The following is a 12,078-nucleotide window of genomic DNA, read 5'->3' on the forward strand; positions in this document are numbered from 1 at the left end:
CGGGATGAATATACCACACTATAGAAAGTTAACACTGTTCAGTTCTGTGGAACAGCAATATGGGGACATTCGAACACAGGCTCTCCAGAGTTAGGTTAAGACAAAAGTCATGTCACCTGAAACACACTCAGGTTTTTCAGGTCTGAAGAAATATGAGGACATGACGACTGAAATTATGGAGAGTCTATGTTTCTGACTTATAACTTCTCCTGTGTTTGTCAAAGAAAGCTGAAAACTCAAACCTAGTATATCATGATAAGAAGTAGTAACCTGTTGTAAGAATGAAGTGGATCTCTCATTCCATTCATGGTCTCCAGAGGGTTCAGTCAGGTCACTTGGTGTCTGCAACATAACATTACGGTGTCAAAATATTCAGCATTCTTCATTCTGACCAGTTAAGAAATGAATAAACATTAATTATCATTGAACATTGCTCACGGGAGAGTTTGGGATGAATATACCACACTATAGAAAGTTAACACTGTTCAGTTCTGTGGAACAGCAATATGGGGACATTCGAACACAGGCTCTCCAGAGTTAGGTTAAGACAAAAGTCATGTCACCTGAAACACACTCAGGTTTTTCAGGTCTCAAGAAATATGAGGACATGACGACTGAAATCATGGAGAGTCTATGTTTCTGACTTATAACTTCTCCTGTGTTTGTCAAAGAAAGCTGAAAACTCAAACCTAGTATATCATGATAAGAAGTAGTAACCTGTTGTAAGAATGAAGTGGATCTCTCATTCCATTCATGGTCTCCTGAGGGTTCAGTCAGGTCACTTGGTGTCTGCAACATAACATTGCGGTGTCAAAATATTCAGCATTCTTCATTCTGACCATTTAAGAAATGAATAAACATTAATTATCATTGAACATTGCTCACGGGAGAGTTTGGGATGAATATACCACACTATAGAAAGTTAACACTGTTCAGTTCTGTGGTACAGCAATATGGGGACATTCGAACGCAGGCTCACCAGATGTTACGTTAAGGCAAAAGTCATGTCACCTGAAACACACTCGGGTTTTTCAGGTCTAAAGAAATATGAGGAAATGACGACTGAAATCATGGAGAGTCCATGTTTCTGATTTATAACTTCTCCTGTGTTTGTCAAAGAAAGCTGAAAACTCAAACATAGTATATCATGATAAGAAGTAGTAACCTGTTGTAAGGATGAAGTGGATCTCTCACTCCCTTCTTGGTCTCAAGAAGGTTCAGTCAAGATCCCGTCACTTGGTGTCTGCAACATAACACCATTACGGTGCCATTACGGGACATTCGAACACAGGCTCTCCAGTGTTAGGTCCAGACAAAAGTCATTTCACCTGATCACACTCAGGTTTTTCAGCAACATTACAGTATCAGAAATATTCTAAAAAGTATTCTACAGTAACTGGGAAGTATGAGGGCATGACTGAAATCATGAAAATCAACATTATAGCAACCATAGAGTGTCAGAAATATGTCGTAGTTACATGACTTTTGAATAAATTAAACTTCATACACAGCACAAGCCGGCTCTTTATGGTAGTTACCACTGTACAGCTCTTATAGCTAACAATTTCAGGACAACAGACATGACTGAGTTCAAATAATAAAGACAACACCCGAAACATACTCTTTCAGACTAAAACAATGTAATGACTGAAAAATAATTCCGGTGACCATTCGTTGTTTTCAACTAAGAGACTTTTGATGGGCAGTACAAATTGCTGATAAAAATGTGGATTTGTCAAACAGCTACCACAGCCTTCTTCAATCAGGTGAAATAAGCATTATGAAGGAAGTTTAAAGGCATCTAATTTTCCTCGACTATTACGGATGTATGCGTTTTTATGAATTGTGATATTTGGTGAAGCACAATATTTTAACAGAAGCCGAATAATTTCTATTTCTATTTTTTCATTCCAAGATATTCCTAGTTCTACATGGCAATACAATATTCTCAATAATTGAATGATAATGGCTGCTAAACATTTTCTTCAAAAGTACTTCAATTATTTTTGCTCCAATATGATCAATGGCATAAAAAATATGCTGTTTATTGTGACAGTTTTGGGGTAAATACAATGTACGAATAAAATCTGTCACTGTGACAGGCTTTGGTTGCAGCTCTTGTCATATGCTTGCGGTAGCCATAAGAATTAGATAGCAGGTAGATTAATAGCATACCTTTATAATCATTGATCCACTGGGCTTTCAAACAAGGCTTGTTGACTCCAGATAAAAGGAGCAGCCTCAGATTCAGGGCTCAGTCTGGTTCTTCTTTGTGACATTATCACCACCAGTAAACATCTACAATGGAAAGTGAGAAGAAGTCAGCCAGACAAGCAAGCACAATATTATGGCAGCACTTATTTTGGCTCAAAAAGTACTGAGCCAAAGGAATATTATTTTCTTCCTCAAAAATACAAAAATTCATTTCATCAAACATTTGCTGGTCAGACTAATAGATTCGGGCAAACCATTTGTCAGGCAGATAACAATGTAAAATTAAAATAGAGTAACACAATATTGTCTTGACCAAATGTACCAACAAAGCTGAATTCTGCTATAATTTCATTGCAAACGTTTGTTTGTTTTTTTCATTGAAACGGTGTACAATTGAATCAGCACAAGAATAAACAGTGTAAATACACCGGGCTTAGCGTAAATGCTAGAAGTGCCTGGCCCACTTTCATTAGGCTACCTGTACTAACTAATTTAAATTAACTGCAATCGAATAAAACAAATACTGCACTGAAATAAACATATGGTACCAAAACCAAGTTCCACAGACTGTGTTGTTAAAGATTTAGAAAAGTTTTCCAGAACCTTGCCTGCAGGACATGTCCACATTACTTTTACTGGAAGCTTATTAGCATGCTAACGATCGAGCTAGCTAGCTAGCTAGCTGTCTTATTGAATGATATTACCTTTGGTGGGCACTGTTAAACACAGTTATATTGAACAACTTCTATGTTACGGTAAGATAAATGAAAAGGAATTGCTTACCCGATGGTCATCCACGCGTGGTCGTGTTTGAGAGTAGGATTGTCTGGCTGCTTCACATGTTGGATTTTGTGTGACTGCTAATTGATGTGACTTATCAGGACGAGGGCGGGGAAAATGTGTGAGTCAGTCCGAAAAAGATGACATTTGAGGTCCTGCGCAATGACGTCACTGAAAGTGTGTTAAAAGTGTGTTAAGTACCGAAGTTGGCCACTAGTTTTCCAAATGAAAAGTGAGTCGAAAGTTAAACACACTTAAACACACAATTTCTGAAAATTGTGCTCTTTCAGGACATCACTTATTTTTGGTGTGGGAGTATCCTCGTGAGCTCTAGAGTAGTGTAGACTGCGTGGAAATATGAGGACGCGAAAAATGTCCTCATTTTTCCACAGGTCCTCATTGTGAAGGTGTGTTATCATAAAATTGTCCTGAGATGTCATGAATACAAACGCACACACACACACACGCACACACACACATACACACACACACACTAGTGATGTAAGGCACGCATCTATCACACTGTTTATTTCGAGCACGGGTGGTGTCATTGTGGCAGCACACAGAAAAAAAAAGTTGATTGTTTTAATTGAATGCTCAGTTCCTGACTAATGGGAAATGCCTGGTACCCGATATATACATATAAGTGAACTATAATTCAGTTATGAAAATATGACAATTTTGGGGGTGTTTTTTTACCCCACTCAAGTCTGCAGCAGAGTCAACTGCTCAAGTAAACATCAAAATGCATCTCCTTCCATATAACTTCAGTAAATGTGTCATTTAGAAAGATACCATTTTTTTTCTATCAAGGTGCGGCTTAAAACCGTGAGTGTGTATTACAGAACTGATATTACGTACGTACCAAATGTTGAACCGCAGCAAGCAACAATTTTCTTCCCGAGGCTTTCTGAAAATCTCCGACAATCCACATGGTCACAGCGCTCATCCCGTCCTCATCTGATGGAAAAGACAAATATTTCAACAATAATATTTAAACTAAAGAAATAATGAAGATAACACCTACAGATTATTTTGATTTCAATTGTAGACTCGTTACATTTGTGTTTACTCTTTGAGGTGACCTAATAATTTGAATATTCCTATGGTTGCCTTAGCAATATGTAATAACTAACAAAAGGATATACAAATGTTTAAATTATAGAAGATACTGTATGCTGGTCAAACCGTGGATAAAAAGCCTCCTCACCATTGTTAGTCAGGTATTTCATTCTATTAGCAATCACAGCAGTCTTGTCTCTGGAGTCCAGAAATGAAAACATAGTTGCATCCTCCCAGTCGCTGACAACTGTGTAATAAAATAAAAATGTTTTTTTTTTTAATGTAATAATTGTACGCTTTTTGAGCAGGTGAGGTCACCTGGAGAAGAAGTGAAGTCCAGGTACTTCCGATCTGTACTTAGAATAAATGGATTCATTCTAGGTACCACATTGGCTTGCTCCATTAGGTAATCCATCATATTTGTTCCCTCAGTCAAGTGACCCTGCAAACAAGAGTTGACTTATTGCACCATACTATTTAACCATACATATTTAACCACAACACTGTGATAAATTTCAGGCAATAACTTTCTTGATTTTTGCGGGACACATGCCTGGAGTTAAATTGATTCCTTTTATTTAATTTATTTTGTCATTATAATCTGCGTGAAGGCAACTCACTAAGAGTCCCATTACTGCTACTTTTCTACAGTGGCCATGAAAATACAGTGAGCCTCTGTTCCTAATGGTCCGGCACCATGAGAAGAGTATGTTGTCACACGGCACAATAGAGCAATGTTATCACCGACCTATAAAACATTTTTTTGACTTGATTGTTGATTTTATATTAATGGCCTAGAAGTACCAATACTGCCTGCACATCGGCTAGTGACACAAATTCAATTTACATCTGATCATCGTTGTAGGGAACAGACCTCGTAAACCAAAGACCTCCATATGCATTAACTGCCCTTAGAACAATGCATCAGTGTTCTGATTGATTTTTGTAAATTTATACAGACCTCCGCTGGGAGGCTGACCGTACAGTGGAGTCATACCATGAAAACAGCTTTCTGGAAGGCAGTAGTGGAGTCCATTATGTGCTGCAGGATGACGCTCTCCAGCTCAGCCGGCTCCATCTCATCTGGGCTCAGGGGGACGCCGTTAAATAATGCCAGTGGAAGGGCACCCAGGCCACTCTTTTTGTAAAAAAAGGTGCCATCCTGGGGCACATGAAAAACTGATTGCAATACTTTTCACGACTAATTTGTGATGTGAAGGGACCATTATGTACTTACCATTCTTCTGCCATCATACTCTGATTTGGCACCAAGGATCCTTTCAGTGTTGGCTTTCGGGAATTTGCTTTTCAGGAAAGCAATGATTGTGTCAGCCGTCAACGTTTCCCCTTCATTGACTCTGTTGTACAACTGCATTGACGTGACAGGTGAGATGAGATTGAACTGTGTACTCACATCGTCGCCCCAGTCAACAATTTCCTACAACTATTTGAAGGAGCTACTATCACAGGAAGGACCACCAACTCCCACAACACAACGGACACTATCACCAGGGATGCAAGGAAACAACTGAGTATGATGAGTACTGGAAAGTACTTAGGTTATTCATTAAGAACTGCAAAGTCAAAAACAGAGATGTATATTTGCAACACACTTACTGAGGCCATGGATATCAGGGCCTGGGATAAATCATACTCGTCTGCGATGTAATTCAGGAGTCGGTAAAAGCCAACCCCCGCATTCGAGAAGCCATCAATCTCATCTTCGGTGTTGACAACAAACACATATCCAATTCTGGCCAAAATGAGCAAAACAAGTATTCAATTTGCAGATGAAATGAGAAACAGCGCCATGGTGAGGATTATAAATGCCCAAAGTGGAGCATAAAACATGAGCAGATGCTCTCACCTCAAGGGGATCTTGTGTTTGTAGAAGAGCCCGACAAGTTTTACGAGCTCAACACTTTTCTCCTCTTCCGGATCGAGGAACAGAACCTAAAAAAAGTCCCGAAAAGGTTGGGAAATGGTGTGTGTGTGTGTATGTGTGTGTGTGTGTGTGAAATTACATAGAAAGCTACACGTTTTTCACACTATAATTACACTAAGTAGTATACATACATCCATCAATTTTCCTATTCACTTATATTTACAAAGGACTTAAGAAGACCTTCTCTAAGACACGTACATGGTTGATAGTCAATCAAATTTACTCTTGACAATTAAGAAGTTCCAATACGGTTTATGTAACACAAGTCAGTATAATGTGATCAACTTTGCTACCTTACCAGGTTGAAGAAATTCCGTCTGATCTGTCGGATGACTCCTGGGAAGGTGGTTCTCAGCAACTCCTCGACACCTGCTGGCCAGCTGCTGTACATTGGGTCATTCTCAATATCATTCATCCACTGAGAATACAAAACAAAACAAAAAAAAACATTAAATAAAGTCATTACTCTACTCTGTCTTGCTTGTTAACTAAGAAGTGCAGCCGAAGCAAAACGGAGCAGAAGTGCTTGGGGTCTGCATCTGAGACTTGTGAAATCTAGCCAATATCACAGCCTCCATCTTGTAGTCTCTGTGCACACTTAACACAGCATTAGGTGAAACCTCAAACACTGTACGGGTATGCCACCTAGGTCCAAAGTTTGCAAACAGAATTTCGGGAAAAATACACCTTTAAATAACAACTTGGGTCCGACTAATGTCAGGCATGGCAACCCATAAGACATCAGCATATCACACAAGAAGACACCCTTTTTTTCTGATGTTAACCACCACAGGATTCCAGTAATGTCAAACAGGGAATTGGTCAACATGACCATAGCACAGGAAACTACAACACTGCACAGTACAAAATATTTTACCCCACAGTAACTGACTTCTTTTTACACTTGTAAAGTTGATTAGAAAGCAGGATGCATGACGTTGACTTTCCCTGAGCAAACTGCCCTTGCCACTCTTAAACCTAGCGCCTCCATCAAACGCCATCAGAAGGATGAAGAATTTTTTTATGCAGTTGGTTAAATTTGGACATGCTATGCGCATCCCGAAATGAAAGGCTTCCAAGATTCTAATTTAAAACGATTTCTTGGCAGATGATTGATTCCCTATTGTTACCCGCGGTGTAGTCCAGGACTGGTGAGTCACCACAACGCACCATTATAGCTGGATGTCTGATATCTAAGGCATAGCTGTCAGCCACATGGTTCACAGGCAATCGAAGCAGCGTGTACTGATGCTCTCCTTTTACACCCAGGTTGTGAAGACCTTCCAAGACCTTGGCCTCGCCTCTAAGGATCTCCAAAAGGCTATCAAAGAAAGATGACAAGGAAAGAGTTTTAAATGACAACAAAGTTGGGATCATTTGGCATCAGGAGCACAGAGGTAAGGGATTGAGGCTCACAGTGAGAAGGCGGGGGGAATGAGGATAGAACAATGGTGATCTCTGGTTGGAATCCTACCTGAAAGGGTCGTGAACATCCAGATCAATATGAAGACCATTTATGAAGAGCTCCCCGTCTCCTGGGTGAACACCAATGGTCTCACTCAGATGCTTAAAGGAACAAGCACAAAGAGTAGGTTGATATCCAGAATGCTTTTTTCCCATCTTTTTTTTCTCAGAAAGACAAGCTACATTAAAGTCTGCACATAAAAGGACAAGAGTCTGAAAGAAATGGTGATGAGGTCTCAGCAGTTATTTCAGATACAGATCAGAGACTCATCATCTAACCTGTGAAGCGCTATCAAACCAAAGAGTTTTTAATTTTATTTTTTGCAATGTCATGTTTGGACACCGCTTACGATAACGTACCTTTTGGTTCTCTTCAATTTCTTTTCTCATCTCAGTCTTTACAGCCACTCTTGTCAGTGATCTGCGGGAATTGTAAAGGGGTACAGTAAAACATACGCTCCCCATCAGCCTTTATCATACCTAGTAAAGTGACAGTTTTAATCACTGAAAACCCCGCGCGCCCTCCATAAGATAAATCTGTACGTAAATACCCTGGAAACAAACAACTATTACAGATCACTTTTGCTGTTATTTCTTCTTTTCTTTCTTTTTTCAAAAGAAACGTAAGAATAAATACAAGCAGCCATTTGATTTTGCAGATTGTAGGGGTTAGCAATATGTTGACCGAATTATCATGAGACATCCAAAATTGAAAACAATCTTGTCAATAACGTTGATTCTATGTTGTTTCAATTTCAGTTTTTACCCCCAAAACATACTGTATACAGTAATGTCATTAACATGAAAACATTCATCTACTCTCCGGCTCATTTTTTGTCATAAGGCTGAACTGTCCATATCAGAAGAAAGATATATTAACCAATGTGTTCAAAACTACTCATCATTTGAGGATGCCTGACTGAGATGTAAATAATATGAATGAATTAAAATTTGGTAAAATTTCAACATTATTGACGGATACAGTGAGAATGCACTGTTCGCTAGCTACATGCTACTGTTAGCATTTGCTTAGTAGGCAGATCCTCTCCCATGTTGAAATAAGTTTAAATTTAAGGTTTAGATCCCGTTGTTATCACAATTTTCCTCTTCACCATCATTATTAGACTTTTGTGGCGGCATCATTTTTTATTGTAAAAAGACAGCAAAACCAGTTCAAGGTTTTAGGCATGTTTTTTCCCCCACAAACTATTGGTTGAATTTCAAAATGTTCCACTTTTGGGGCATTGCACTGCATTTAAACATATTACAATGCTGGCAATTTTTTCTTCAATAAATAATACTTTTTAAAATACTTAAAGGTTCTGCAAATAAAAAAGTATGTGTTGTAAATGAAGCGAGAACAACCTCACTTGGGCACAAGAAACATGAAGTTGGATCAAATATGTTATCACTCCTCACCCAGTGATGTATTTTCTAACCTTGCCTTGTTTGGAAAATTTTGACTGAGTTCTCGCATGAGCTTCAAGGCGCCAAACTTCGGCACGGACAAAACTCTGGCAGCCGCTTGAAAGCTGAGGTCTACAGGGATCAAATAATTAAATCAGAGAGAGAGAGAGATTTTTTTAAAGGAGATATTGGTTGAAACCTGCAAAAATGAAGAACATATTAATATAGCAGTTAATGAATGGCCAAGACTATGTTGCTACCTTGCAGCTCCCAAACTTTGAGAGGGGCCAGTTCATTGGTACTGTCGAGTAGATGCTTGCGAAGCTCACCAAGTTGCTCTTGGAGTTCAGGATGAGATTTCCTTGACGGATAGAAAAGAAACCTCACGATATTGCGACGTTGACATCAACATTACAATCAGCACAGTCTTAATGAGATCCCATCGAAGAGTTTCACGAAAATTTCAGAAGGTTTTAAGTGGCACAGCGAGCAATAATTCAAACTATTGCATGATTTTTTTTTATAAACCTAGGCACATTCAATGTTGTAATTCTCAATGTTTAGTTGATCAAATTCTTTCTCTTCTTCTCTTGTCTTATGTTGAGAGGGAAGAAATTTAATCTGTGCTGTATGTTACACATACAGTACATACAGCACATTTGACAATAAAGTTGTATTCAATTCAATTCAAATGTGACTATAAACAGCGCCAAGAGAAGACGTCGCTGTAAACCCGCAGTTCATGGTGGAGTTTGAGAAAATGTTGCCGTCTGAGCGCAATAAGAAATATTTGTCGAATGACAACAAAATGACAATTATGAAGACATAATTTTTCAAATGGTTCTTGAGGATAGTGGTTGATTGAATTGGCTTCATCTAGTGTCTGGGTACCAAATGAAGTAGGTGGTTTGTTTTACATAAACAAAAGATGCTCCTTACTTTAATGTTCCAAAATAGAATCCTTGGACTTCATCATTATCATCTTCCTCTGCCTTTACAGTTGTCTTTGAGTCTACAAAGAAAGACAAGGTCTCATATTGTTAAAGACACAAAAGGTTCAACAAAAAGGACTTGATCAACTGCAGACCAACCATTGACTTGGGTGTCGTCCACTGCCTTATACTCCGTGCTTTTGATTGCTAACTCCACGCCGTACCCTGATAAAAGCATCTTCTGTTGCTTTGGAGCCTGTTTCAATGATTACAGGTGATAATGATGGAAGCAGATCCATTACTACTTATCTGCCGGCCATACAAATGAAGGACTTCTCTATTCACGGTGCCACAGTGGTCGTGTGGTATATAAAGTAGAAAGCACTATCCCAAGTAACATACAAATTAATGGACAAATCGTGGAATTATCTGAGTTTTACAAAGACAACTGTATACTATAAACTTTGATCATGTAAGGTGAGCATAGACCACATGTGTCAAACTTTGGTCCTGGAGAACCACTATCATGCATGTTTTTGAAGTTTCCCTACTCCAACACTCCTTGTTCAAATAATCAGCTCATCAGCAAGCTCTACATGAGCCTGATAACGATCTTGGTCATTTGAGTTTGACACTCATGGCAGAGACAATAAGGTCTAGTTTTGCTGAAAAGAATGAAAAGTGGCCATGTGAACTACTTGCCATGTGAACTACTTGTATCTGAATTATGCTGATATAAATACAGACCAATCCACTCATTAAATGATGAGCTTTGTAGAAATGACACCAAGACATTTCAAAAAAATGAAGTATACCTGACATTCTTTAAAGCGTGACAGAGAAAAATCTAACGTGTATTTGGTGGATCCCAGGAGATGGCAGATATTCTAAGTGTGCCGAGCCAAAGTGCAAATTCTGCACTTTGGTGCAGGTGAATGATGCTCCAGTCCAATCAAGCAACTCATAACGCTCGACCGATCAGCCTTTCTGAATAAGTCAAGCCAACCCTTAATAAACGGTTGACCACATCTGAATGGGTGTGACCTCTTGGGTGCATCTAAAGTATTAGTTTGCTGTAATCTAGAAAGCAATTTCAAACCCCTTCAGTCAGGTAGTGCTCAAAAACGATTTCTCCACTGGGAACATGAAATATACTTTATATCCATACAGTACACAGCTACCTTGACACTGGTGTCAGATACACAGCCTTGCACCATTAACAGACCCACTGTACACCTCGACCCTTGGCATTTTCTGAGCGAGACTGAAAGAAATGTTCCTTTTTGTTGTTATTTTCTTTTTCGATGGGACCGACACGAGGCCAATACGGGTCCGAACAAATGGCTAAACCAATGTAAACAGCTGAGAAGAAGCGGTTCAACAGTTCACAGTCACATTATTAACCTTACTCGTTTAACAGAAAAATATTTTTTTTCTTTTCCTTAACACTTTCCGTCACAGCTTGGTATGGATGCGCTGGTCGGAACTATGAGAAACAAGAAGTGAGAAAAGGACAATGTATTGGTCTCCTCCATAATAGACGCCATACGTCAATTATTGTCAAGTGTGTCGGCCACTCAAAAAATAATATAAAAACACCACACCCCAAATAAACAACCACCTATTAGAAAATGAATATGTGGCATTACGTAATTACCTACATGACTGATACATCAATGTATCTTATTGCCATCTTTAGTATAACACATGGCAACAGTCAAGCAGACTTGGTATCTGTGAAGCGGAAATCCTGCTTATTACCGGCATCGTCAACCACATGAAAAAAAATTAATCGGTGGTGCCACGAGTGAATTAACTTTATGACCGATATCAACATGTGTCACATCAACATCTTAACCATCAGAGGTGGACATTCCCTTCGTACTAACGAAAGGTCCGTCAGCCCATTTTGTTGACCGATGAATGAATGAATGAATGAATGACGAAAAGCTTTTTAAAAAATGACTCAACAATGACAGAAGAGGTTTTTCGTCCGTCAATGTAATCATCACTAACTGGGTGAAGTACCAACAGACATCTTGGTCCGTCACTGACTGCATTTTGTGTGAGTGAGTGAGAGAGAGAGAGAGAGGGGGAGGGGGGAGAGAGACAGAGAGACAGAGAGAGAAAGTGCTCCTGTTTTCAATTGGATCTCTGCAGAGACTGGTGGACTGCAGTGACTGGCTAAGGAGGCGGAACCAGTTGATTTTCATACAGATGATGTCACTTTACCATGACAACACAAATCTACAATCTTTGAATCTAATATTTGAT

At 39.1% G+C, this 12,078-nt stretch overlaps 1 protein-coding gene across 2 annotated transcripts in view; it reads right to left on the minus strand.

The window, feature by feature from the left end:
- Positions 1 to 12,078, minus strand: part of uggt2 (UDP-glucose glycoprotein glucosyltransferase 2) — a 52,380-nt gene that overhangs the window by 37,040 nt on the left and 3,262 nt on the right. For both annotated transcript variants that reach the window (XM_052082529.1, XM_052082530.1), the window contains exons 6-20: positions 9,964 to 10,060; positions 9,812 to 9,884; positions 9,133 to 9,233; positions 8,905 to 9,004; positions 7,826 to 7,886; positions 7,476 to 7,567; positions 7,172 to 7,322; positions 6,300 to 6,419; positions 5,924 to 6,009; positions 5,674 to 5,809; positions 5,294 to 5,425; positions 5,054 to 5,218; positions 4,375 to 4,498; positions 4,205 to 4,303; positions 3,860 to 3,954 (exon numbers count right to left, since the gene is read on the minus strand). In XM_052082529.1, coding sequence (XP_051938489.1) covers positions 3,860 to 3,954; positions 4,205 to 4,303; positions 4,375 to 4,498; positions 5,054 to 5,218; positions 5,294 to 5,425; positions 5,674 to 5,809; positions 5,924 to 6,009; positions 6,300 to 6,419; positions 7,172 to 7,322; positions 7,476 to 7,567; positions 7,826 to 7,886; positions 8,905 to 9,004; positions 9,133 to 9,233; positions 9,812 to 9,884; positions 9,964 to 10,060 — 1,632 coding nt within the window. The remainder of the gene's footprint in view (positions 1 to 3,859; positions 3,955 to 4,204; positions 4,304 to 4,374; positions 4,499 to 5,053; positions 5,219 to 5,293; positions 5,426 to 5,673; positions 5,810 to 5,923; positions 6,010 to 6,299; positions 6,420 to 7,171; positions 7,323 to 7,475; positions 7,568 to 7,825; positions 7,887 to 8,904; positions 9,005 to 9,132; positions 9,234 to 9,811; positions 9,885 to 9,963; positions 10,061 to 12,078) is intronic.

The sequence above is a fragment of the Hippocampus zosterae genome, chromosome 12, assembly GCF_025434085.1.
Source record: "Hippocampus zosterae strain Florida chromosome 12, ASM2543408v3, whole genome shotgun sequence".
Taxonomy (NCBI): Eukaryota; Metazoa; Chordata; class Actinopteri; order Syngnathiformes; family Syngnathidae; genus Hippocampus; species Hippocampus zosterae.